The sequence below is a fragment of the Carex rostrata genome, chromosome 28, assembly GCF_964058835.1.
Source record: "Carex rostrata chromosome 28, lpCarRost1.2, whole genome shotgun sequence".
NCBI lineage: Eukaryota > Viridiplantae > Streptophyta > Magnoliopsida > Poales > Cyperaceae > Carex > Carex rostrata.
Genome location: NC_135945.1, coordinates 2700093 through 2725501, shown reverse-complemented (window position 1 = coordinate 2725501; position 25409 = coordinate 2700093). Strand labels below are relative to the sequence as shown.

At 34.3% G+C, this 25409-nt stretch overlaps 3 protein-coding genes across 4 annotated transcripts; 1 reads left to right on the top strand and 2 right to left on the bottom strand.

The window, feature by feature from the left end:
• Positions 1-404: 404 nt before the first annotated feature.
• Positions 405-19567, top strand: LOC144545768 (P-loop containing nucleoside triphosphate hydrolases superfamily protein). 2 transcript variants are annotated; one of them, XM_078294326.1, is made up of 45 exons: positions 405-649; positions 800-967; positions 1136-1225; positions 1586-1704; positions 1963-2076; positions 2439-2520; positions 2803-2870; positions 2965-3039; positions 3464-3609; positions 4158-4260; positions 4349-4429; positions 4620-4688; positions 4800-4859; positions 5098-5259; positions 5466-5528; positions 5883-6059; positions 6899-7039; positions 7360-7464; positions 7712-7801; positions 8051-8200; positions 8407-8520; positions 8828-8914; positions 9646-9825; positions 10137-10223; positions 10442-10528; positions 10722-10808; positions 11308-11484; positions 11794-11880; positions 12068-12154; positions 12333-12419; positions 12882-13085; positions 13625-13732; positions 14386-14592; positions 14947-15036; positions 15595-15732; positions 15931-15996; positions 16271-16342; positions 16491-16610; positions 16852-16923; positions 17090-17209; positions 17509-17580; positions 17718-17837; positions 18145-18216; positions 18923-19187; positions 19496-19567. In XM_078294326.1, exons 2-44 carry the CDS (start codon positions 805-807, stop codon positions 19181-19183), a joined length of 4860 nt encoding a protein of 1619 aa, XP_078150452.1. In that variant the 5' UTR covers positions 405-649; positions 800-804; the 3' UTR covers positions 19184-19187; positions 19496-19567. The 2 variants fall into 2 exon arrangements, with proteins under 2 accessions (XP_078150452.1, XP_078150453.1); XM_078294327.1 differs by lacking the exons at positions 16271-16342; positions 16491-16610; positions 16852-16923; positions 17090-17209.
• A 752-nt stretch (positions 19568-20319) lies between these two features.
• LOC144546011 (LIM domain-containing protein HDR3-like) lies at positions 20320-22524 on the bottom strand. The gene is made up of 8 exons (XM_078294563.1): positions 22396-22524; positions 22197-22317; positions 21999-22082; positions 21553-21885; positions 21409-21471; positions 21173-21288; positions 21019-21077; positions 20320-20813 (listed from the first exon to the last, which is right to left on the bottom strand). Exons 1-8 carry the CDS (start codon positions 22464-22466, stop codon positions 20494-20496), a joined length of 1167 nt encoding a protein of 388 aa, XP_078150689.1. The 5' UTR covers positions 22467-22524; the 3' UTR covers positions 20320-20493.
• Positions 22525-22532: 8 nt separating this feature from the next.
• Positions 22533-23793, bottom strand: LOC144546013 (LIM domain-containing protein HDR3-like). Its single transcript, XM_078294564.1, has 3 exons — positions 23733-23793; positions 22802-22950; positions 22533-22677 (listed from the first exon to the last, which is right to left on the bottom strand). The coding sequence occupies exons 1-3, from the start codon at positions 23767-23769 to the stop codon at positions 22570-22572; spliced, it is 294 nt and encodes a 97-aa protein (XP_078150690.1). The 5' UTR covers positions 23770-23793; the 3' UTR covers positions 22533-22569.
• Positions 23794-25409: the final 1616 nt, after the last annotated feature.

Genomic DNA, 25409 nt, shown 5'->3' with positions numbered 1-25409 from the left:
TGAAGCTAACGATGCTCTGTTAAAATCTTTACCCTTCATTTCGAAATCCAATGAGCGGGAAGTTCATTTACAATTTATAATAAGCCGCCCAAAAAGCAACTTGATCCCGCCGGAGTCAGTTCTTCTAAAGTAACCCAATATTTGTGTTTAGATATAGACCGTTAGATTAAAGTACCCGGTGCGCCCCACGTAGGACAGGATTGGCCAGATTATAATTGGACGGTCTTGATCTAAACTAAAAATTCGGGTTACCTTAGGGAACTCAGACCGATTAGAATGAGATCTCAGTACAGTACCTGACTGAGTAGAATGAGATCCAAGTCGTCAGTTTTAATCTGGCACGAATCTCAAAACGGAAACGGAGATATCCCTTCTCTTCTTCTCTCGTCTCTTACTCATCCAGTCTACTGAAGCGAGTGTCTTCCTCTCTCTCTCTCTCTCCCCATTTCCGGCGAGAAGCTGATCGGAAGTGGAGAAGTTGTCGGATCGGTTTCAGTCGACGGGATTTCAACAGGGAGAAATCGCGTCACCAAATCCTCGCCAATTTTTTGGGCGAGAATCGTACGGATAAAGCGCTGAAACGGTGAAGCACGGTGAAACCCCGCGAGATCCCCAGCAAAATCACCGAGAGGAGAACGACCTTGTCCAGGTTCGAGCCGCTTTTTTTTTTGCTGAAATAAAAAAACCCTAGCTGATGGCATTGATAGTATGAAAATCTTTCTAATCTGAAAATTTCTATATAAAATCGATTCTATTGAACTGAATTGAATTGAAGTTGTAAATTTTTTGGTTCTGACAGTTGTGATGACTCACACAACTGGAGAGAAGGAGAAAGAGCTTCAAATGGAGAGAATATATGTTGCTGTGCGCGTGAGGCCCCTTCTTCCGGAGGAATCGAAGTCAGTGCCGTGGCAAATCAATGCCAACTCCATTTCTCTCCCCAATCAGTCCCAAAAATTCGAATTTGGTACAGTTTCGCCTCTTCTCTGTCTCTATTTTGTTCAATGATTCCCTCCTTTTTTGTTGCAATTTCGCTTTTGTGTAGTTATAAGGTTCAAATATCTGTAATTTGTAGTTGTTCTTTTAACTCATTAACTGAATTGATGTTGGTTTATTATGTTTGTATTGGCAACAGATAGAATTTTTTCCGAGAATTGCAAAAACAAGGACGTCTATGAAGCACGAACTCAAGACATCGTAGCTTCAGCCGTTTCAGGATTCAATGGTAATTAAAGTTATTAATATTTGATGGTTGATGGAAGCCAAAACTAATAACTCAGCTATATTGAACATTTTCAAAATATCAATTCTCCCGCTTTGAAATGTGAAATATCTGTAGAGCCCTACATAACACAAGAAAGGATGCTTGTACCCCTTTGAAAGTGAGAGAAGTGTTTATGCATTGTTGGATACCTCCATTTCACTGTATTTAAACCCTAAACCCTAAACAAAAGAGGGAGAAATTTTTGTTTTTTCTTTATTGAAAGAAGGAATTAAATATAATTTGATACTTTTCATGTTTTACCCATTCCATTGTTTTGCTGTTTGCGGTTCTGATTTGTTATCTTTGGATGATGACATACAGGTACCGTTTTTGCATATGGGCAAACCAGCAGTGGTAAAACACATACTATGAAGGGGTCTAATGCCGAGCCAGGAATAATCCCTCTAGCTATCCAAGACCTATTTCATACAATTCAAGAGGTCCATTACTTTTTTTATTATTTTGGAATTTTGAATTGAATCCTGTTGAATATGTACACATTTCACATTCTAGTCTACCAATTGACAGGAATACCCTTGAATGAAGGAGAAATGTTTATCCTAGAAATGTTAGTTAATGTGTCAATTGTCCTTGGTTTTAGTTTTCCCAGTCAGTACCAGATTTATTTATATAGAAGATCCCCTAATTTCTTATTAATATTTTTGGCAAGTTATTGGAATCTTATTTTAATTCTATAGACCGGAGATCGCGAGTTTCTTCTACGGGTGTCATATATGGAAATTTATAATGAAGAAATAAATGACCTATTAGCACCAGAGCACAGAAAGCTCCAAATTCATGAGAATATTGAGGTATTGTACCGTATTAACTCAGCTTTTGTTTCTTTCCCTGGAATTTCTGCATTCCCTAAATTTAATAAATGTTTCTGGGAACAACCAACCTTCCATTATTTGGGAAAAACTTATATAAAGAAATTCTGCTTCATTTTATTTTGTAGTAGAGGTTAATATTTGCCATTGTAATGTTAATAAAAGAGTATTGTAAAGCAAATTCAAGTACATATAAAAAGTACAATTAATGTTAGGTTTATAGGCAGGTGCACTCTTGTGATATCCTAGTTTTAATTTTAGTTGTGATTTTTTACAGTTTCTTCCACACGCAAGTACACTCTTTCTGATATCTATTTCTGTTATTATATTTTTGATTTGTAAAGAGGGGCATCTATGTGGCTGGCTTGAAGGAAGAGATTGTTAATTGTCCAGAGCAAGTACTCGATCTTATGAAGTTTGGTGAATGTAATCTTCTCTTGATATTTAATCTTATATGTTATAATAGTTCATAATTGATCACAGCACTCTTCCACATTCTCTGTAAGACTGTAACAGATCAATCTCAAAAGAGAGAAATTAAAAAATAGTTCATAACAGAGGATATTTAACATATGTCTAATTGCATGTAATTCATAGCATACAAAGATTGCAATTGCATTTACATTCTGAGTGGAAAATCCTCTGTTACTTTCTTTCTAAGTCTTTTTTGATGTTTTATCGGATTGCACTGTGTTTTTTTTTATTCAGCTCATCGGCACATAGGAGAGACTAACATGAACCTCTATAGCAGCAGATCGCACACTATTTTCCGAATGGTAGAATTTGACCTTTTTTGTCTTGTGATTTAGTCCTCATCAGCTTCTCATTTACTGAAATAGTACATCTGATAAATCTTAAAAACTATTGCAGATAATTGAAAGCAGGGAAAAATTGGAGGATACTGAGCTTAATGACTCATGTGATGCAGTCCGGGTGTCTGTTCTGGTATGAAAAATATTAATCATATTCGTACCAAATAACTAATATTCCAACTGATCTTGGAAAGAATGGGAAATATATCTGTGTTCCTTACCTTCTGATAGTTTATTAAAAAGTTGTAAAATTACTTTTCACTCCTTCCTTGGGAGGAAATAAGTGATGAAATAAATTCAAATATATAAAGCAAATTCCTGTAAAGAGTAAACTCAAGCATATTCCTCTAAAACAGTTCTAAATATTTCTGGAACCATCCTTTATTATTTTATTTATCTTGAAAGAAGCCAAATAAGGGTATAGTTGTAAACGAGGGTAGCTTGCTGAATTCCCCACTTGTAACTTCCTGTTTTGTTGGGAGTATTCATGATATAGTCTCCTTTTAAAACTCTAGTTATGATATTTATTTATTGTCCAATCTTTTATTTTCTTGTAGAATTTGGTTGATTTGGCGGGATCAGAGCGGGTGGCAAAAACAGGTGCAGAAGGAAAGAGACTCAAAGAGGGATCTCATATTAATAAAAGCCTTCTAACACTTGGTAGTGTCATACAGAAACTGAGCGAAGGGGCCCAGAACCAAGGGTAAGTGGGTATTCCATTTTCCTAATTCTATCGTAACATAGATGTTTCCTCAAAATTACACTTTTCGTTTTACTGATTTTGCAAACAAGATACCCAATCTTGATCTTATTGGCAACTAAACCCAATACATTCTAGGTTATATGAATATTAAAACCCAACTGCTTAGGAAAAAATGCTAATAGAAATTATTGTTGTCTGTGCTTTGAACAGTTAGGGCTTGGGGTTAAAATTGTCAGCTTTTATTATAATGTCTATTTGTCATATTTCAGCATAATGTTGGGTGTTTTTGGTAAATGAATTTAAAAAGAAGTTGGGTATCATATGCAAATGTGAAATATATTGGGTGTTTTTCCAGAGGTAAATATAAAAATATTTAATGTTACAATAAACATAGATCATAAGCACAAAAATTGTACAGTTCTATTAGTCAGTTATTACTCTGGATTTCATTACTGGCATGTACCAATACTAGTTTACCTTCATTCATTTCTACACTATTGGTATCAATTTTTCATGTTTTATCTAATGGTAAATTATGTGTGACACAGGGGGCATGTACCATACCGGGACAGTAAGCTGACACGCATACTGCAACCCGCTCTAGGTGGGAATGCCAACACAGCCATCATATGCAATATCACACTGGCACAGGTATGAATAAAGAATAAAATAATCATAGGAAGTTCAGAATTTATTACCAGTGCTGTTAATTTTTATAAAACCTTTTTCTCTATGGTAGATACATGCTGATGAGACAAAAAGCAGTTTGCAGTTTGCGAGCAAAGCTAAGAGGGTTACTAACTGTGCACAGGTCAATGAGGTATGTGTGCTCATGCGTAGTATCTTTCATCTCTCTTTAATTTTAAAGTTAGCCTTTTATTTTTTTTCTTTTAATCAATTAAGCCTACAGAACCAATATTCTTGGTTTAATAAATTTACATTGAGAGAAGAATAACAAAGCTGGAAAAAAAAGTTTCTAATAGATGATTTCTTTGATGTATTGACAACAGATAGTGACAGATGCAGCTTTGCTAAAGCGTCAGAAGAAAATGATAGAAGAGCTCCAAGCCAAATTAGATGTACATTCTCCTTCCTCCTTTTATTCCTTCCTCTCTCTCTTTAGTTATACAATTATGTCTATCTATTTACAGTTCCACACTTGCTAAGGAAACTTTTCTTGGACTAATTAGGTCTCTCACAACGAGGAGTGGGAGGAGCAGATACTAACTCTAAGAAATACCCTGCTACAGGTTTGTTCTGTAATTTCTTTTGTATTTCTGATAGTTGTACTGTACTTGGAAAGGCTGGTATGTATTCACTTTTGTATTCCTCCTTTTGATTAATGTCTGCTTTTATTAGTGTGTGATAATTAACTTACTGTTTATTCCAGAAGTTTTACCTATAGTCTAATTGAAAAACAATGCTCAGATTGATGGAAAAAAAAAATTAAGTTGTCTCACAGTTGAAGAAATAAATTTTTGCTTATAGAGTGAGTTGGAGAAAGAGAGAATCTCTCTAGAGTTGGAGGAAGAGAAAAAGGCTAAGGCACAGAGAGAAGAGAGATTACTTGAACAAGCCAGAAAAATAGAGAATCTAAGCTCGTTGGTTCTTTTATCCGACAGAGATGAAAAAACTGCTCCTTCTTTAAAGGTAAATGCTAAAAATTCATTAGTAGGTACTCTACTGTAATCAATATTTCCATGCCAAACTCACATGTACTGCATCAGTTGCATACCTTTCAATTAAGGCAATGACCCTATAATTATTTTGTGAATTTTGACGTCTTTATTTGGTGTTTATTCAATCAATGTTATTCTTTCTTATGTTTCCGCATTTCTTCTTATTTTTCATTAAAGAGTCAGAAGAAGAGAAGGGTAACTTGGTGCCCTGCACATTCTGCAACGCAAGATGTAGCTGAGGTACCATTAATTTTAATCTTATTTTGAGACGATGTTTACTATATTAGTATATTTTGATTAACTTGTTGTTTCAGATTCTTTACCAGCAATTATTGTGTTAGTGCAACACATCTGTGAAACCCCCACCAGCCATTTATACTTGAATCAGCTGGGGTACTTGGTAATTTTGTACTGGTAATCAACCAGTTGCTCCCAAAAACAAATTAAATAAATAAGGTAAGCTGATTTTAAAAATGAAATACGGTTCTATCTAACAGTAGATATACAATCGGAATCCATACCCAGAAGATTGTAAGTCCTAAATCCTATATCAAGAGGCAAATTTTTACTTGATGGTTCTGAATGTTAACCTAGGATACTTCAAAGTCGCATAGAGCAAGCTCCGGCGCAGCACTCGTCCCTTTTGAAACACTAATGGAAGAAGATGAGTCTTTCCTGGATGAACTCGAGAATAGAAATACAGGCGAGATTCCTTTCCCTGATGCCCTCTCTTTGTTGAATGTTACCAGCAGAAGGAAGATTAACTCTAAGGTACATTTGCAATTAAATCTTGAATTAAGATCCAATACATGCCATTTTAAATTCAATTTATCTTTAGTTGTGAATTATTAGTTTGAGAAAATTAAATACAACCCAACTTATTAACTTATTGGTACACGATAAGCCGCAACTGATGGCACTCAGATCTAATATAGTATCAATTAATCTAATTGTCGAGTATGGCTAATATAACATCAGTGTCATTTAAACCTATATAACACCAACTCTAAAATCTATCGAATCGACTTCAAACGGTGAATCCAAACCGTTCAAACCGATTTACTTCATTAGTTGTGCATTTATATGCAAATTTATAAATTTTCGAATTTATTTAGTATGAAGTCAAGCGGTCAAATGAGTGAGTTTTTAAGTTAATTTTAATACATTCATTTTTAAACATTTGTACCGCTTGATTTGATACTAAAAATAACTCAAAAATATAAAAAAATTACATGTAAACGCATCACTCGTAAAGTAAATTGGTTTGAACGGTTTGGATTAATCGTTTGAAGTCTATTTAATCAATTTTGAAATTAGTGTCATATGACACCAATGTTATACTAGCCGGACTCCTAATTGTCTACTGCTTAACTGAAATCATCTTCATCTGATATCTCAGAGTGCAACAAAACAATAAAGTACTTGAAGAGGAAAAAAAAAAATAAAGTTGATTTAGTTATATATCATTGTTATGTAATGGCTTACAATAGTAATAGCTATGTTATTGTTAAAGGATGTTCTAATGCATGAATTCTTCCTTGAAAAGTACATTTTTTTTTAATGTAGATTCTTATTTTGACTTATTTGCTTGCTTTATTTGTTTTTCTCAGGAAAACAATGAGAAGATTGAATACTGTAGTTCAAGTGAAAAGTCTAATGAACAAGTAGGAACTCCCGGGAGAAGTAAGATTCAAAGCTTAACACTGAGAGAATCAGAAGCCATTTTGATTATCAAACAATTAGAAGATCAGGTGATATATGTCATACTTCCTTATTAGTGTTTATTCTTGAAATGTACAGCTTTGCAAAAGAGCTGCTGGTTTCTCTACAAATTGAAATATCAACCATTTGAAGCACATTCTTTAATTTGCCATGTTATTGTTAGAGAATACCAGTTACGATTCTAATCAAAGATTTATTAGGATGGTAAAAGGAGGGAGACTTCATAGTTACGTTGAGTTCCAATATTGTAACTATTCAGAACTTGACCTTTCCTTCTCAGAAGCCCTTTGCAAATTACAAATAGTATCAGGTGTAAATGTTATAGGCTATTATAACTGTGTATGTGCAGAATAAATTGCTAGAATTGGAGAAGGCATCGACTCAGAATGATTTGGATAATGTACTCAAGCTGGCAACTCAGCAAAACAACTCTTTCACAAAGAAGTATGAAGAGGTAAATGATTATGAGATTCTCCTTTTTCTATTTTTCTAGTTTTTTTATGATCAATATATCAATTACTTTATTTATGCAGTTAGCGACTGAAAATTCTTGTACCTAGTATCTCTGATTGGATTCAGCTTCATTTAATGGATTTGGAAGCTCTCAAGCTTCTTTTCTATTACAATTTGCAAATATATCCTTTTGCATTGCTGTGCTTCCTTAGTCTTTGAGAATAAATTTTTGTTGTTGTTTGATATAGATGCAGCAAGAAGTAGTTAAGGCACATGAGGAGGCTAGGATTGCTCAAGAAAAAGTTTCTTTGGCAAAATCATTTGAAGAAACCTCACTAGTATAATTTCTCTTTTACCTTCTTCTATAACACATACCCTCTATAACACATACCCATATAGTTGCAGATGCAATTTTGAAAATTTTCTCTGTTGTTACCAACTTACCAATGTGGTCTTGATTTAGTGATCTGTGCAATTATCTTACTTATATTTTTTGGGTTTTTTAGTATGCTTTCATGTGGTAACATCTACACAACTTGAGAAAACAATGATTTATTCTGAAAACTGGCTCTACCATAACTTTTCAGGAAAATGTGGGTCCCATCCACGTTGAAGTATTAGAAGCAGTTCAAGGGCTAGAGTTACTTGTGGGTCAATCGAAACACTCAACAGATGGTCTGGTCTCCTTTGTTGAGGAGCTTTTCCAGAATTTCTCCACCTTGTCAAAGATGCTGCAGGTACTAATAGATGTATATGTCTTTGTAAAATTCGTAACATATATGCTCCCCTTTATCTTTTCTGCACGATTCTCAAAGCATGATAATACTGGTTCCCCTGCATTTTGAGATATCTCAGAGGATACAGACTCCTATCTGGTTGGTTTGTTTACTAAAATGTGATTCATAGTTTGTCGTCTAACACTTCTGAATATTATGCTTTTTAGGAGGTCAAATCATCTGCTGATGGAGATATCTTGGAATTCAAAACTGTATTAAGTGAATCTGAGATGCTCACTATACAATTGTCTGGGAAAGCTAAGGACCTTAATTTAGAGAAGGTGATTATTACTGTCATAATTTTTTACCATTTCAGATTCCAAATAGTAGTCTACTGTTGAGGTCAATTTGCAGTCCTTGCACCACTACAGGTCATGATTTGATATGAGTCGGTTGGGTTTTTCTCAATATGGGGTGATCGAATGAGCAGGTTAATTTTGCACAACACCTTTTGATTGGTGTAGACTATCTCTGTGTTTCTGCAGGCACCTTTATGTAGTTTTCTTGGGTCTGGTTTTACCTTCTCTAACTTCATATAGAGATGTCTATTTTCCATATTTTATGATATTTTTTTTCTGTTAAATGCAGAGACTTTTGGAAGGTCAGTTGATTGATTGTCAAAATGAAAATGAAAAGTTAAAGTGTGTTATAAATAGCAGTGAGAAGACCATGGCTGTAAGCTTTTTTTCTTTTGTTAAAAATTCATTTCTTTTTTTTTTTTTTTTTGCTCGAAGAATTTCTTTTGTATCTATGTATTGAAGATGTCCCTCGCTATTTTTTGCGAAGATCTATCTTTTCAGGTTGTTGACTGTATGCTATATACATGATTAATGATTTTCCTCTTGAAATTGTGCAATTAAACTTGCACAAACCTGGTTCAAAACATGTCCAACAAGAGGAGGAAAAGGAAAAATAAGCTAAAAGCTTGATATATCTGTTCAATGAAGCCTCAATTGCTAAAAACCCAGCCACCCAAGTGCAAAAATCTGAATTTTATTTTGGAACTATCATTGTATATATATCTTTCAAATTCTTCGCAGAGCCTATTTTATGTATTCTTTATTGTAAATTTAGTCTAGGAGGTAGTTTCACATAAATGTAACTCGTACAACCCTCCAAGAGGTAAAGATCACCTTTGCATTATCAAGAAATATAGAAATGCCATGCAGAACCTAAAAAGCACAGAGTATCCTGTATGTAGCTTCCCTTTATTTATGACAGATTATATCCACATCTATGGGGAAAAAAGATAATTTAGTCACTTTTTGGGAGACTTCCTTGATTAAGAGGATTATATGGAATGCTTCTTGTTTTGCAATGGATGTGTATTGCAATTTTTGGTGATTTTTAAGGGTATACAAGTTATTTTACTTCTTATCTCTAATTGTTCAAGAAAATGCTGACAGGAGGTGAAAGAACAACATGAATTTGAGAAACAAGAATTGTGTAATCAGCTGGTGATGATGCAGAATGAGATTGCAGTTCTTTCATCCTCTTCTCTCATACGTGAAATTGAGTCTCTTAGTGAATCTGAGATGATTACTATACAGATGTCTGGAAAAGCTAAGGACCTTAATATAGAGAAGGTAATATTATTGTCATAATTATTTACTATTTCAGCTTTCAAATAAAAGTAGTCTACTGTTGACATCAATTTGCAGTCCATGGGTCACTAAAGGTCGTGACACAATATGGGCCGGTCGGGTTTTTCTCAATATGGGGTGGATCTAATTAGCAGGTTAATTTTGCATAGTACCTTTTAGTTGGTGTAGGCTCTATCTTTGTGTGCCTTCAGGCACCCTTATGTAGTTTTGTCGGGTCTGGTTTTACCATCTCTGACTTCATATATAGATGTCTATTTTCCATGTTTTTGATATTTTATTTCTGTCAATTTCAGAGCCACTTGGAAGGTCAGTTGAAGGATTGTCAAAATGAAATTGACAAGTTGAAATGTGATGTAAATAGCCGTGAGAAGACCATGGATGTAAGTTTTTTTTTTCCTAGTTTGTTAAAAATTCATTTCCTTTTCCTTTTTATTGTTTGAAGGATTTTTTGTATCTTTTTCCTTTTATTGGTGTAGGCTATCTTTGTGCACCATCAGGCATCGTTATGTAGTTTTGTTGGTGTCTGGTTTTATAATATCTAAATTCATATAGAGATGTCTTTTCTATGTTTTTGATATTTCCTTTCTGTCAATTGCAGAACCTCTTGCAAGGTCAATTGATTGATTGTCAAAGTCAAATGGAATATTTGAAGTGTGATATAAATATCCGTGAGAAGACCATGGCTGTAAGTTTTGTTTTATTTTGGTAGAAATTCATTTGCTTTTTCTTTTATTATTATAAGAATTTCTTTCTCTTTGATATTAAAGATGTCCCTCCTTGCTATTTTTGTGAAGATCTACTTTGTTAGGTTGTTTGACTGTATGCTATGTGCAATATGCATTGTTAATGATTTGATATTTTTTTTCCATCAATTGCAGAGCCTCTTGAAAGGTCAGTTGATTGATTGTCAAAATGAAATGGAAAAGTTAAAGTGTGATATAAAAGACCGTGAGAAGATCATGGATGTAAGCTTTGTTTTCTTTTGTTAAAAATTCATTTCTTTTTTATTGTTAGAAGAATTTCTCTGTGTTTGGTATTAAAATTGTCCCTCGCTATTTGTATGAAAATCTTTCTCTTTCTTGAAATTATGCAACCCAAGTGTGAAAGTCAGAATTTGTTTTCTTAGAACTATCATTTTGTATATTACTTATTGTATAATTTAGTCTAGAAAGTTGTTTCACATAAATATATCACGTACACCCTGAAAGGGAGATAAAGATCACCTTTGAATTCTGATGAAATAATAAATAGAAATGTCATGCATAGCGTAAAAAGCACATAGTATCCTCTATGTATCTCCCTTTTTTGTGGTTGTTTATTTCCACATCTTTCGTCACTTTTTGTGAGACTCCCTTGATTAAGACGATTTTATAAAATGCTTCTTGTATGAAAATTATTGGTGATTTTTAAGGGCATACAAGTTATTTATTTCCTATCTCTAATTGTTTAAGAAAATGGTAACAGGAGATGAATGAACAACACCAATTAGAGAGAGAAGAATTGTGTAAAAAGCTGGTGCTGATGCAAAATGAGATTGCAGTTCTTTCATCCTCTCTCATTCGCGAAATTGAGTCTCTAAGTGAATCCGAGATGCTAACTATACAATTGTCTGGAAAAGCTAAGGACCTTAATTTTGAGAAGGTAATATTACTGTCATAATTTTTTACCATTTCAGGTTCCAAATAAAATTAGTCTACTATTGTGGTCTATGGGTTGGTCGGGTTTTTCTTAATATGGCGTTGATCAAATTAGCAGGTTAATTTTGCATAATACCTTTTGGTTGGTGTAGACTCTATCATTGTGCATCTTCAGGCACATTTTTGTAGTTTTGTTTGGTCTGGTTTTACCATCTCTAAAAACGAACCTTGAACCCGACTAGACCCAAACCTTATTTCATATAGAGATGTCTATTTTCCATTTTTTCTGATATTTCCTCTCTGTCAATTGCAGAGCCTCTTGGAAGGTCAGTTGATTGATTGTCAAAGAGAAAATGAAAAGTTGAAATGTGATATAAATAGCCGTGAGAAGATCATAGCTGTAAGCTTTGTTTTCTTTTGTTAAAAATTCATTTTTTTATTGTTAGAAGAATTTCTTTGTATTTGGTATTAAAGATGTCAGGTTGTTTGACTGTATGCTATATACATTGTTATGATTTTATATTTTGTTTCTGTGCCTCTGCGAAGGTTTTAAAAAAATATATATATTTTGTTTCTGTCAATTGCAGAGCTTTTTGGAAGGTCAGTTGAATGATAGTCAAACTGAAATTGAAAATTTGAAGTGTGATATAAATATCCGTGAGAAGACCATGGCTGTAAGCTTTGTTTTCTTTTGTTGAAAATTCATTTTTTTGTTGTTGTTAGAATAATTTCTTTGTATTTGGTATTAAATATGTCCGTTGATATTTTTTGTGAAGATCTATCTCATCAGGTTGTTGGACTTTATGCTATATACATTATTAATGATTTCATATTTTGTTCCGTCAATTGCAGAGCCTCTTGAAAGGTCAGTTTATTGGTTGTCAAAGTGAAATGGAAAAGATAAAGTGTGATATAAAAGACCGTGAGAAGACCATGGATGTAAGCTTTGTTTTCTTTTGTTAAATTTTTTTTTTTTTTGTTATTGTAAAAGAATTTCTTTGTATTTGGTATTAAAGATCCACCTCTTTCTTGACATTATGCAACCAGAATTGCACAACCTAGTGGATTATCATTTTATATATTCTTTATTGTATAATTTAGTCTAGGAGGCAGTTTCACATAAATGTATCATGTATAGCCTAAAAACCCTAAAATATATATAAAGATCACCTTTGCATTATGAAGAAATATAGAAATGCCATGCATAGCCTAAAAAACACACAGTATCCTCTATGTAGCTCCCCTTTTTTGTGGCAGTTTAATTCCAAATCTATGGTGAAGAAAGTTATTTTAGTCACTTTTTGTGAGACTCCCTTGCTTAAGAGGATTATATGGAATCCCAATTTTGGGCATACAAGTTATGTACTTCATATTGCTAATTGTTTAAGAAAATGCTAACAGGAGATGAAAGAACAACACGAATTAGAGAAAGAAGAATTGTGTACTCAGCTGGTGATGATGCAAAATGAGATTGCAATTCTTTCATCCTCTTCTCTCATACGAGAAATTGAGTCTCTAAGGAAAGAACTTGACCGTATAAAGACCAGACTCAAGGATACAGAAGCTAAGCTCAAGACCTCCATACATGAGAAAATTAAACTTGAGGTGACGTTACTATTTTTTTGTGTTGTTCTTTATTTTTCTTAGGTTTTATTTTTTTATTTTTGCAACGTATATCCAACAACTTAGCCGTTTGTTCTGTCTAATATTATTGGTGTACTGAATAAAACTAGAATCAAGCAAACAACAGTTTTGGTGGTAGGTTCTTTAGATAACAAGTTATGGAGTGATTTGTTCTTCCTCAAAGAATTGGAGTCAAACTTGGAATTAGTGGTTTTGGTTTCAGCTGCAGATAGATAAAAAAGGAAAATTACGGTTTTAGCTGTAAATTGGAGAAATTCACTGTGTTACCTGCATATGGTGATATTTGGTTTATAAAATCAGAAAGTGACGACAATTCATTTCTTTTGTGTTGATGTTTAAGCACTATTGAGGCTAATAACCCAATATGTTTTCTCTTGGGGTTTAATGTGGTTTAATTGGTGCATTACTGATCTCAACAGCCTGTATTTTATTGATATCAGAATTTTATTAAAGTTGAATCCAAAAAATAGGCGACTTTCTGAATTTGAGTCTATTTTTAGGGCGAGAAAGTGCAGGCCGCAAAAGAAATAAAGGAGCTGACTAACAAAAGGGCACTTCTGGAACGTGATATCAGGAAGCAAGAATCAAAGCACGAATCAAAGCTCACTGTACTCTCTCTCTCTCTTCTCTGCTCCCAACACCCCCCCCCAATAAAATAGAAGCAAAAATAAAAAGAGCACATAGGGAGCTACACAATATTGTAAGGGTAAATAGGTTCTGAATTAGTCCTATTTCCGTGTTGGTCCCAAGTGTTGAAGAATTCCGCTCTGGTTTTGACATTAGTCCAATTATTACAACCTGACTCATTTCACTAAGGCACAGACCAATATTTCTATTTGTTTATGGATGGAAATATGATGGTATTGACAAAACGAGTATATGTTGGTGTTAGGATCAAAATATGAACTTTGATTGGGGACCACAACCGGAATAAATATATTTTGAGGGCCATTTCTGTAATCGGATTGAAACTTGTGTAAATTTTAATGTTATTTAACTCTTTGCATTATTTACTATACTTACACTGGTACCCCTTCTAAACCCTAAATATAATATGTTCCTGAGAATCATGGAAAATTTGAATTCGAGCCTTCCCCCAGTTTCTTCAGATTGTATCCAAGTGACCTTTCTATTCAGCTCTGTTAATTTTGAAAGAAGGTGAAGAATGAATATACGATCTTGTTTGCATATTTTGAATATAATGAAATGAGGCATTGAATGCCCTTAATCCCTACAAATTGTGATCCCTTTATGCTTACAGAGGGAGTACCAGAACCTTCAGATGCATGCAGTTGAAATGGAGAGAGAGCTTGCTTCGTTGGAGGAGACTCTGATGAACACTATAGCAGAAAAAGAAGAGGCACTCACTCGGCTTGATATTGTGACTTCTGAGCTTGAGGAACTTTCTAAAATTATGAGCTCAACAGAATCAGAAATAGGATCATTGAAGGATGAGGTTGCAAACAAGGTATATAGTTATCTGAGTGAGGCTAGAGTACTATGCATAGCGCATAATGGTCTGTACTATGGATCAATATCTATATTTTCAAAGTTCAAACAATCAATCTGAACTGTTCAACACGATCCCCATATGAAAATATACTAGTAGATCCAAATTTACATTTTTTAGAATTTTTTTAGATAGGTAGAAAATCACTTAGTCTAAAGATTCTAGATCATTCAAAAGAGTCTTTACCAGTTATACCGCATCAGAGTACATACTGATATGCTTGGATTGGCTCGGTGATTCTTGGTCTATGCTTGTAGTTCCTAATTTTTACATAAATTATTCTCTTTTGCTAAAAATTCTTTCGTGTTGCAGGCACAGAAGCTAAAAGAGGCAGAATCTTCAATTCAAAGTTTGGAATCTTGTTGTGAGTCGTCACAAAAAGAAAAGGAAGAACTGGAAATGGTACTATTGAACCTATTATTTTTTTCACTCTCAAGTATTTCTTACATTTCATATGGTTGAGGATGTGACCACTTTAAATTGCTTGATGTCCAAAACTGCAAATGCAATTCTTACATTTCAAACTTGCAAGGTCGGTTTGGTAATCTGAATTGAGGTGCTACAGTTCCAAAAAAGGGTTCAGTTAACCTTTTAAAGGGACATGATGATCTGACGATAAAATTATTTGATAATCTTGACAATATTTCTCAAATCGATTCAAAAAATCTTGAAAACTAAATTTGAACTTTATAAGTATGTTTTTGGACATATAGATATTATATCTTTCAAATTTCATGTGATTTGAGTATGGTCTAATTATAAATCAATGATAATTAAACTTATCTTAGTGGTAGTTCTGTGAAGTTAAATATGCACCAAATCTCATTATTGTCTATAGCGATGATATATGTACCATGTAGATATTGTCTAAAGTGTTGGATTTCTTATTTAAACTTTGCTTTTGATGATTGTCTACGATGGATGCTAACCCCTTTTTAAATATTTATTGTATAAATACAGCAACTCACTAACGCCCTTCTAGAAGCAGAAATGCAAAAATCAATGTGCCTATCGAAGGAAAGGACAATTATTCAAGTAATTGAGCAAACAAAGATATCTGGCAAGGAGATTCAGAGATTATCCAAAGATTTGTCGGAGGTATTTTAATGTGAATAAGTTGATGTTCAAAATTAGTAGTAGCACCTCATGTTTTCTGAAAAATGTCTTTCAGGTTTGGGTTATTTTGCATAATGCATAGGGGAGTATTTATAATTTGAGATTGGGATTTTTTTGTACATTTAAAATATTTTCTCCTATAAAAACTTCTTTTGATCCATGGTTTCAATGTTTGTTTAGGCCGAACTTAAACTGGAGGCTTACAGAGAAGAAAATAAGCTTCTAAAGAAGAGTTCTGATGACATGGTGATCCATGCTTCCTTTTCCACTCATTCGCTTGTGCAAATAAGTTATATCTAAATCAGTAACCCTTGGATTTGAAATTAGTCTTTTACTTTCAAATGCTGCATCAGTAAATCTCCAATGGCTTTGTGCCTTTAAATCTGTTTTGCTCGAAAGAAATGAACAGCAAAGACATCAAACAACACTCAAATAGCACGTGGTATCAGAGCCTGAATTATGTTTCTTGCTTATTTAAAGATCATCTTCAAATAAATCTCTGCTCTTTCTTTGTATTTAGATGTCTCAATTAAAAATGGAGAAAGACAACCTCATGGCAAATATCACTGCCCTTGAAGCCAAGATATGTGATGTAAGTATCATTACTGAGTTATACTTTCATATCTTATTTTTTTTCAAATGTTTTTTTAGAATTGGAGGCACACCGGACACATATGAACCCTCTTGTACTGGATGGTTTTAAATTTGATAGGAAGAAAATATACTGGTTTTATTTCTAGGATTTGGAGCGTCAGCTGGCCATTGTGACAAAAGAAAGGGATTCTTTCATGTGTACAAATGAAAAATTGTCCTTGAAAATTAATGAGGCGGAAGTTCTTAGAAGGAATTTTGATCACACAGTAATTTACCTCAAAATCAAAATTCAGTTTAACACAGTTTATCCTCAAAAACAAAATTTTGTGATTGAAGTGAAAACTTGAAGTAAATGAACAGCAAAGACATCAAACAGCACTCAAATAGCACATCTTGAGCATATGGTAGTATTATAATACCTAGACGGTATCAAAGCCCGAAATATGGTTCTTGATTGTTTGATGATCATCATGTTCAAATCAATCTTTGCTCTTTCTTTGTTCTTAGATATCACAATTAGAAAGGGAGAAAGGCAACCTCATGGCAAAGATCACTGCTCTTGAAGCCAAGATATATGATGTAAGTGTCATTACTGAATTATACTTTCATATCCTTTTTTTTAACTGGCAACTTGGCAAATATTACTACTGTTATTTTTAGTACAAGCTGCACTCCCTGAACTTACCATGCTGTATTCCAATTGATGGTTTAAATTTTACTTGAAGAAAATATACTGGTTTTGTAGGATTTGGAGCCTCAGCTGGTCACCGTGACAAAAGAAAAGGATTCTTTGATGGGTACAAAGGAAAAGTTGTGCTTGAAATTAAACGAGGCAGAAAAACTTAGAAGGAATTCTGATCACATGGTAATTTACTTTACTTTTTTTTCATTTTATTAGACACTTATTAACTATGAATTAAGCCCAATCAATTACAGATTACTGTCAGTTACCCTCAATTTAACTATAAAATTAGCATTGTTTGTCCTCAAAAACAAAATTTTGTTATTGAAGAAATGAAAAACTGAAGTAAATGAACAGAAAAGACATCAAACAGCACTCAAATAGCACATGTTATCTAGAGAGTATCTAAGACCAAATTATGGTTCTTGCTTGTTTGATGAGCATCGTCCTCACATAAATCTTTGCTCTTTATTTGTGTTTAGATTTCACAATTAAAAACAGAGAAAGACAACCTCATGGCAAATATCACTGCCCTGGAATCCAAGATACGTGATGTAAGTATCATTATAAATTATATTTTTCATATCTCATGGCAAATATCACTGCCATTAAGTGCTTACTGTATGAATAAATGCACAGCATCAAGGATAAACAATATAAATAGGTAATAATTAAAACTGTCTATTTATAGGATTTGCAGTGTCAGCTTGTTGCAATTACGGAAGAAAAGGATGCTTTGAGGTGTACAAATGAAAAGATGCGCTTGGAAATAAATGAGGGTGAAATTCTTAGGCAAAGTTCTGATCGAATGGTAATTAACTTTCTTTTACTGTCTTTCTAATAGGATATTTACATGCAAATTAAGCCCAGTTAATTGCACTTCTCTAACTAAAAAAATTTGGCCTTTACATTCAATTATGCAATTATGTTGAATCATGCATCAGTTTAACACAAGTTGTCAATTTTTGATTGAAGAAGACTTATGAGAATAATTACACAAACAGGAAAAAATGTCATATGTTACAAATAGATTATGTCCAATACATGTTTCTCTCATAACTTGTCGGTATCAAGCCAAAATTTTGGTCGTTACTTATTGAGGATTTGTATCTCGACAGGTATTGAATGCAAAAATGGAAAGAGATGAATTGGCAACAAGAATTTCTTCCATGGAAGCAAAAATGCTGGATGTAAGTGTTAGTCTATACATTTTTTATTTTTGTGATTTGCATGTTCAACTCTATGTTATAATAGGTACCTAAAACCATTTAGAGTTAATACCCAACCTTTGTGCGTTAACCTGTACCATACATTCGAAGATATTGTATTCTACTTTGAGTGAGGCTATGGTACTATGCATAGCACGGATTGGTCCATACTATGGATCAATATTTTTGTTTTCAAAGTCCAAATAGTCAATCTGAACCATTCAACATGATTTCTTTATGAAAATGTACGTGCAGATTATATTTTGCATTTTTTAGAATATTTTTATTATTTTTTAGATATAAAATCTTTACATCAAGTGATTTTGTACCTATAAAAAATAATAGTAATTTTTTTTTAAAAAAGTAAAAATTGATTCAAAAGTACATTTTCAAATGGAGAACATGTCGGACGGTTCAAATCGATTGTTTGGACTTTGAAAATGAAAATATTGATCCATAGTACATACCAATATGCGCTATGCATAGTACCTTAGCCTCACTTCTACTTTTATTGGTTAGATAAGCAAGTCCCTCACTCGTTTCCCTTTTGTATGAATCAACAAAAATAAGATCGGAAAAGATTCTCTACATCAGTTTATCTTGTTAGCAATTAGATGCACAAATTCGCGAGCTACCATCTGACACATATATATATTATAATTTGTTGTTAAAATCTTATATGGAACAGGATAAATTGAGATACGAGACAGAGCTCACAAACTGTCAGAGTAGATACTGTTCGACACAAGAAAAGCTTGATGAGTACAAAAAGAAATGTGTAATATTAGACAAGAAACACAAGATCATGCATCAAAAGTTCACTGAGGCTTCTGACGAATTAAAAAATAAGCTACGCACGTACGGGCTTGAAATTTTGAAATTAAAGAAAGAACTTGCAAACATCAAAGGCAGCAGTAGTGGTGGTTGTGCAAGCACCAGTGCACAATAACTAGGTACTTTTGGTTGTAGTTTACTTTACACTGTGCATTATTTGCTAGGTTTATTGCACTAAGGTTAATTAGGTTATGCCAATACAGACCAGAAAATTTATAGAACAAAATTTATACTTGCGGGTATGGACCGCTGAGTTTGGTGAGATGAACTGTTGAAAGAAATTGTCTGTTCATTTGATTGAAACATCTCATGGCCTACTTATCAACTTAATCTAACCCAAAATATGAATTTTAGAAGTGAGAACTGACAAGAATATGAATATGGTGTTGTTCATTTTTCATTTTATCTATGTTTCAATATTGAACAGGAAATTCCAGTGATAGAGATTGAAGATGATGAGTGAGAAGTAGATATGTTGAGAGGAACATAACTATTTTGTATAAAATTGATATGATGCTGTAATATAGTAGTAAGTTAAACTAGGGATGCTTAACCTGGTAGAAAGTACCTGAGGGCGTATTTGAGTAGACAGCTAGTTTACAGTCTAATATGCCCTTCATTGAAATTATTATAAGGATAATGTGATTACCTAGCAGACTTTAATGTAAGTTCAAATTCTATGCTTATTTAATGGAACATTCACTTGTTGCATTTTAAAAAAACAAAAACTTGATCTAACCAGCAAAAGAAATGCAATTCAGCCATCTGTGCTATATAGAACAACATCACCGTTTTGAATTAATTCTGCTTGAATGCATGTCAGATGTAGCGGATAAAAAATTATTAAATACTACTAACACAATACTTATTTTGAATAAAAGTTAGAGATCTAGCCACTCAACATTTTAATCTCATTCTGCTTTTTAGTCCTCTCAAGTTGTTCATATTCACCGACCATATTTTTCTTGTTTAGAAAAAAAAATGACAAGGTAAGTTCCAAGTTGGAAAAAAATTGTCCATATATTAATACTTTTGTTTGGAGGAATCCGATTTTTTTTATTAATCGAAAATAAAATAAAAAATCACAATAGGATAATGTTTCTGTTGGAAATCAAAATATAGGTAAAACAGAATCGCTTATTCCGTCTCACGGCAAGGGACAATTTATTCCGTTCTACTAATTCAAATCCATAACCCCGCTAATCTAATTAACTAATCTGAGAAAAACAATTGTTTCTACACATCAAGGTCAACTTTAGTGCTTCAACAACTTATTTCATAACAATACAACAATTTGGCCTCTTTTTCACTCAAGAAAGCCAACAAATAAACTGATTATAACATTTTCTTTGTGCAACACTAAATCTCGATATCATTTTCTTTTCGCATAAATGGTACACTTTTAATACTCGAGGGTATGTTAAATTAAATAGGGCATCGTCCGGTGTAACGAATGCGATCGAGTGTGCGGCGCAGGCCGTATTTGGTGACGGATGCATATGCTGTTCTGAAGCCTTCACCATAAGCAGATGATGTGTCATGTTGGATCTGATGCTTGAAAAATTCCCCGAGTTTCTTCTCCATCGCCGATGTGCCTCCTTTCTCTGACGAGGTCGATGATGATGGAGCAGAACTGGAGGAAGATGCCCCATTATGTGTGTCCGGCACAATTTCAGACTCAAGCCATAGGTAAGATAGCACTTGACATATACCTTCCTCTACTTCTGGGCTTAGATTGTGGTATCCTAATTCACATAAAGGGAATAAAAATCTGAGTTTGTTTCACATTTTCAAAACTAAAAGCAAGTAACTAAACCAAGAGAAGAAACTGTAATTTTTTAGATAGAGGATGCTGGTAAATTAATGAGAATCTTCTTAGTTGAGCACAACATCTATTGATAATCTCTTTGACTAGGTTTGTCCTGATATATTGGTAAATGCAGTAAATACCTTTGAGGCGTAGCCAGCCATGCATAAGTTCGTGAGCAAGAATGGAACCCGTTAGAAGCCTAAATAAAAAGAAAATTCCCGAAGATCTGTCAAATATTTCATGTTTGTGTGATAATCTCAATGGAATAGTAATAATGTTAAACAGTAAACTAACCGGGGAAGGCCATACAAAACTAGAATTGCTGTCACTTCACATCTGCGGGTTAGTTTTTGTGGGTAGGTCCTCATGTCAAGTATTCTATTCCCGCCTATTCTTGGCCGCCTTTGTATCTGTATAATATAAAAGAAAAGGTTAGTGGTGAAAGCTTAAGAAAAAAGTTAATTACAAAAGCTGATATCATATTGTCAATTTTCTTTCAATCTAAACTGTTCTTCAGGCAAATTACTCACACTGCTGACAGTCTGCTCCTCAGAGATACACAATCCCCTTGTTTTAGTTATGTGATGTGTGCCCTAAAGAAGAAAAAATAAAGATTAAGAAAATCACAAAAATAAGTAAAACTTGTAAATTTAATTATGGATAGATTATATTACATCCTTTTCTCCTTCCATGGCATCATTGAGTGCTTGCCTCTCAACCAAAAGCATAGGAATTTGTTGATCTATTCTCATATTCATCCCCTCGTAATAATCTCTTATTGAATGGTACAACGGCTGACAATCGCCTGTATCCATTATTGCCGAGTCGAGGCACTCTAGACACAAACTCCTTCCATCTCCAAGTGCAATGTACTTTATGCTCCTTGACTCCATCCTTTCGCAACTGCAGCAGCGGGGGGTGTTGTCATGCTCGTGCGAAGGACAGTACTTCTGACCCCAAAATGGATGCGCTCTGTACTCTATCAACCCTGTCGTATTTGTTGGTATCTGCCAATAAACCAAACACATCTTCTCTTCATTTCCAAACTTATCATTTCATGTATCATACATTCAGAATCATAAACATGTGTGTTACTCAAGAGAATGGGTATGATTCTTACAAACTGATGGCACACATCGCATTTCGGGTGATGCAGCTCCTTGTAGCACAGTTTGTGGTACGTGTCAATCCCTAACAATGTAAACTGCAACACCAAAGCCACAAGAGGATTTTATATACCCGTCATAAGATAATTGGATTAGAAGAAAAGCATATAAAATACAACATACGATCCTATATTTCATACAAATGAGTATACCTTAGTCTCACGAATTGCATGGCCACACGAAGAGCAGCGGAAACACTGAGTGTGCCAAAAATTACCCATGCAGCTTAGGTAATGGCCATATCCTATTTCTCGTTGACAAGCCGCACACACTCTGTAAAATGCAGTTCTCATTTAAATGACCCGAAATATTAACTTGCCAGTTAAATGAAGGACAAAAAAAAATATGTACCTGTGTCCCCTTGGCAATAATTGTATAGGTGCATTTGGGTAATAAGCCGATGGTCCCAAGCTCTGTTGCATTTCTCTGGCGAGTTCTTCATCAGTTTTCCCTGATGCATTTTGACCTTCAAGTCAAACATATTGAAAAAGATTAGTCCATCACTGTAAGTTTTGAGTTTTAAAACTAAGAACTATGGAGAAAGTATTTGCCTTTGGGATGCTTATTCTCCTCTGCAAGAGAAAGTGCAATGGCACGGTCCAGTTCTTCATTGTCGGCTTTAGACTGATCATCCTGAAAATTTAATTACACGAACCAATTTAAGCATTCCTTGATCTCTTTTGAAATTAATCTTTACTCCAGGATACAAGACAAAGGTGAAAGAGCAATTTCAGGGTAATGAAAGGGAAGAGATTACTCTTGATTTGTTGGGTTCTTGCCAGAGCATGTTTTCTTTGCAAACAAGACGAGGTAGCCGCCTCCCACCGGATTCGGCATGATTCCTTCCTCTGAGTAGTTTGCACAGCCTCTTTATTAAACCAGATCTTCTACTTGAACATGACGTATCTGCCATGAAATCAATTCAGCTCCAAATTGATAAGCCAGAATGAGTTTATCATCCCTCCTAGGTTATATATTTACTTCTTTTTTAAATTTGAAGGGGGAAAAAGGAAAACAGATCATGCAAGTTAACACGGTGATACTCTTAGGTCTTAACAGCAAATTTCATACAATATAATATTTTGGTGACTAAAGTACATCATTCAACCCCAATTTTGTCCATCATCAGCAGCCTACTGGTTTATTGATTGTGAGTTTGAAAAATACAACAATGAGCATGATCCTAATTATTGTGTAATATAATTAATGTTCTGTCTTTCGGATGAAAACAAGAAAATTGAACTTGTGGAAAGCATCTACGACTCGAAGGTGATTGTTTAACATCTTTTGTGGATTATAAATTGCAATATTACCAAAAAATCACATTTAATTGATTGGATTATTGTTCTCTTTTTTCTTTTTTTTTTAAATTCAGATGCGTAAGCAAGTTGCAGAGTGTAATACTTCGTAGGATAATAAGTAATGTAATAATGGGGGAAAGAAAAAAGGAAATTATATATTATACTATATAAATTCTGAATGGCCCTAGCTACAGTAATTCTACAGAGAATGAATCTCAACCGTTCATCTTTCTATACGATTTGAGTTGACCTTTCAAATTCAGTTTTGTGTTGTCATTGCCTCTTGGTAAAACTAATCACAAACTTCAACACTTGGCAGCGGAGCACTAACTGCCTATAGTGGGAACAAAAGGGTAAGAATTGAGAGAGAAGGAAGGAGATACATACCGTGGATGCAGGAAGGGGAGAACGAGGAGGAGGCCATGGGGGCAGTAATTGGAGCTGATCCCACCAATAGGTTAAGGTTGAATTAACGGACCAGGTAGAGCAGGGGGAGAGTGAGCTCGGTGACTCGGCCGGTAGCGTTGCAGGAAATGCCGGACCATCGACAGGGAATGAAATCAGCAAGGTTCCAATCAGAAAGTGCGTCGGGATTGAGCAGTGTGGTTTTCCAGGAGAGCAGGGTCTGGCCTTGGGGGTTGATGGCCGCAGCGGTGGTTAGGTGGGGAATGTGGAGCAAGAGAAAGAGGACTGTTAACGTTGCTGTTGCAGTTGGTTTTGAGAAGAAGATTGTCATGTCATCTCATGGGATCAAGCTCAACTCGAAAATAGGAATTGATGTTGCTTGCTGTTAATTGTATGTCTCAACTTAACTGTCTTTGTGTACTGTGCAAGTGTAATATATTTATTTAATTGTGCTTAATTATGAGTGAGGAAATCTCCTCTTGGCCCTCGCTGGTATATAAATGCCTACTCTAGCAACTTTACTCATTCTATAAATCATGATATAATTGCTAGCATTTCTATATTTGTTTGGTTCTGTACATATATCATATCAGTTTTTTTAAAGGGGAAACAAAACAGAGAAACAACATCATATCATCTCGGTTACTGGTAAGTGATAACTTGTTGTGGTGAAGTTATGGGTTGTTGGTTAGCATATGTTGACAACCATGGCAATAAAAAAATGTATTACAAAAAAGGAAGGTAACAAGTTGAAAGCATAAGAGTAGTTGGCATTGGTAAGTGGTAAGAGGCAGACAGTAGAGATTATTCCCTTAATTTAAGGTAGAATAGAATGGGTTAATGGGACTAATGGCTCCTTCTCTAATTAATATTTTTATTCTTTACCATAGTAGGAATTATCGGTATTGGGATTGGGATCGGTCCTGGCCGATACCGATACGGGATCGGGGTATCGGATCGGTATCGGCTCAGGATCGGGGTTTCTTTTTTCTTTTTCTTTATGATTACGTGAGGATCGGCTCAGGATCGGATCGGGGTAGGCCGATACTGATACGTATCGGCCGATCTGTATCGGTATTGGCCGATATTTCCTACTATGTTCTTTACTTACGCCAGTGAGTTTGCTGTAGAGTTGAATTACTCTGGGGATTGGATGCATGACATTACAATTCTTCTAATAAAATGTACATGCTTCTATAATTATTGCTTATTGATGTTTTGATGAGTAAGCTGCTAAGTATGATTGTTACTTAATGCTGTAATTGATAAAGTCACCTAAACTTACCGAGGAGAGCTTAGTTTAATAAGGAAGAAAATGAAATGAGAGGTATATAATTAAAGGGAAAAGGAGCTGAGGTAACTTTCCTCGCACGGGAGATGACAACAATGAGACAGTATTCATGAGGGTAAAATGTGACTTTTCACGACGGAGTACCATCATTGTTGTGTTTTTTCTATTCGTGACGGTACTTTTCGCGAGGGAGTACCGTCATAAATGTGTTTTTTCTCTCGCGAATACTGTCTACTTTGTTGTTGAGGCGCACACGATACTTGCAGTTGTAGATCTAATTGTCCCTATTTTAAAGCTTTAATTAAATATTAACAGAGTTTAATTTAACATCACCATCTCTTACCACCCTGCACTGCATGTGTTATATG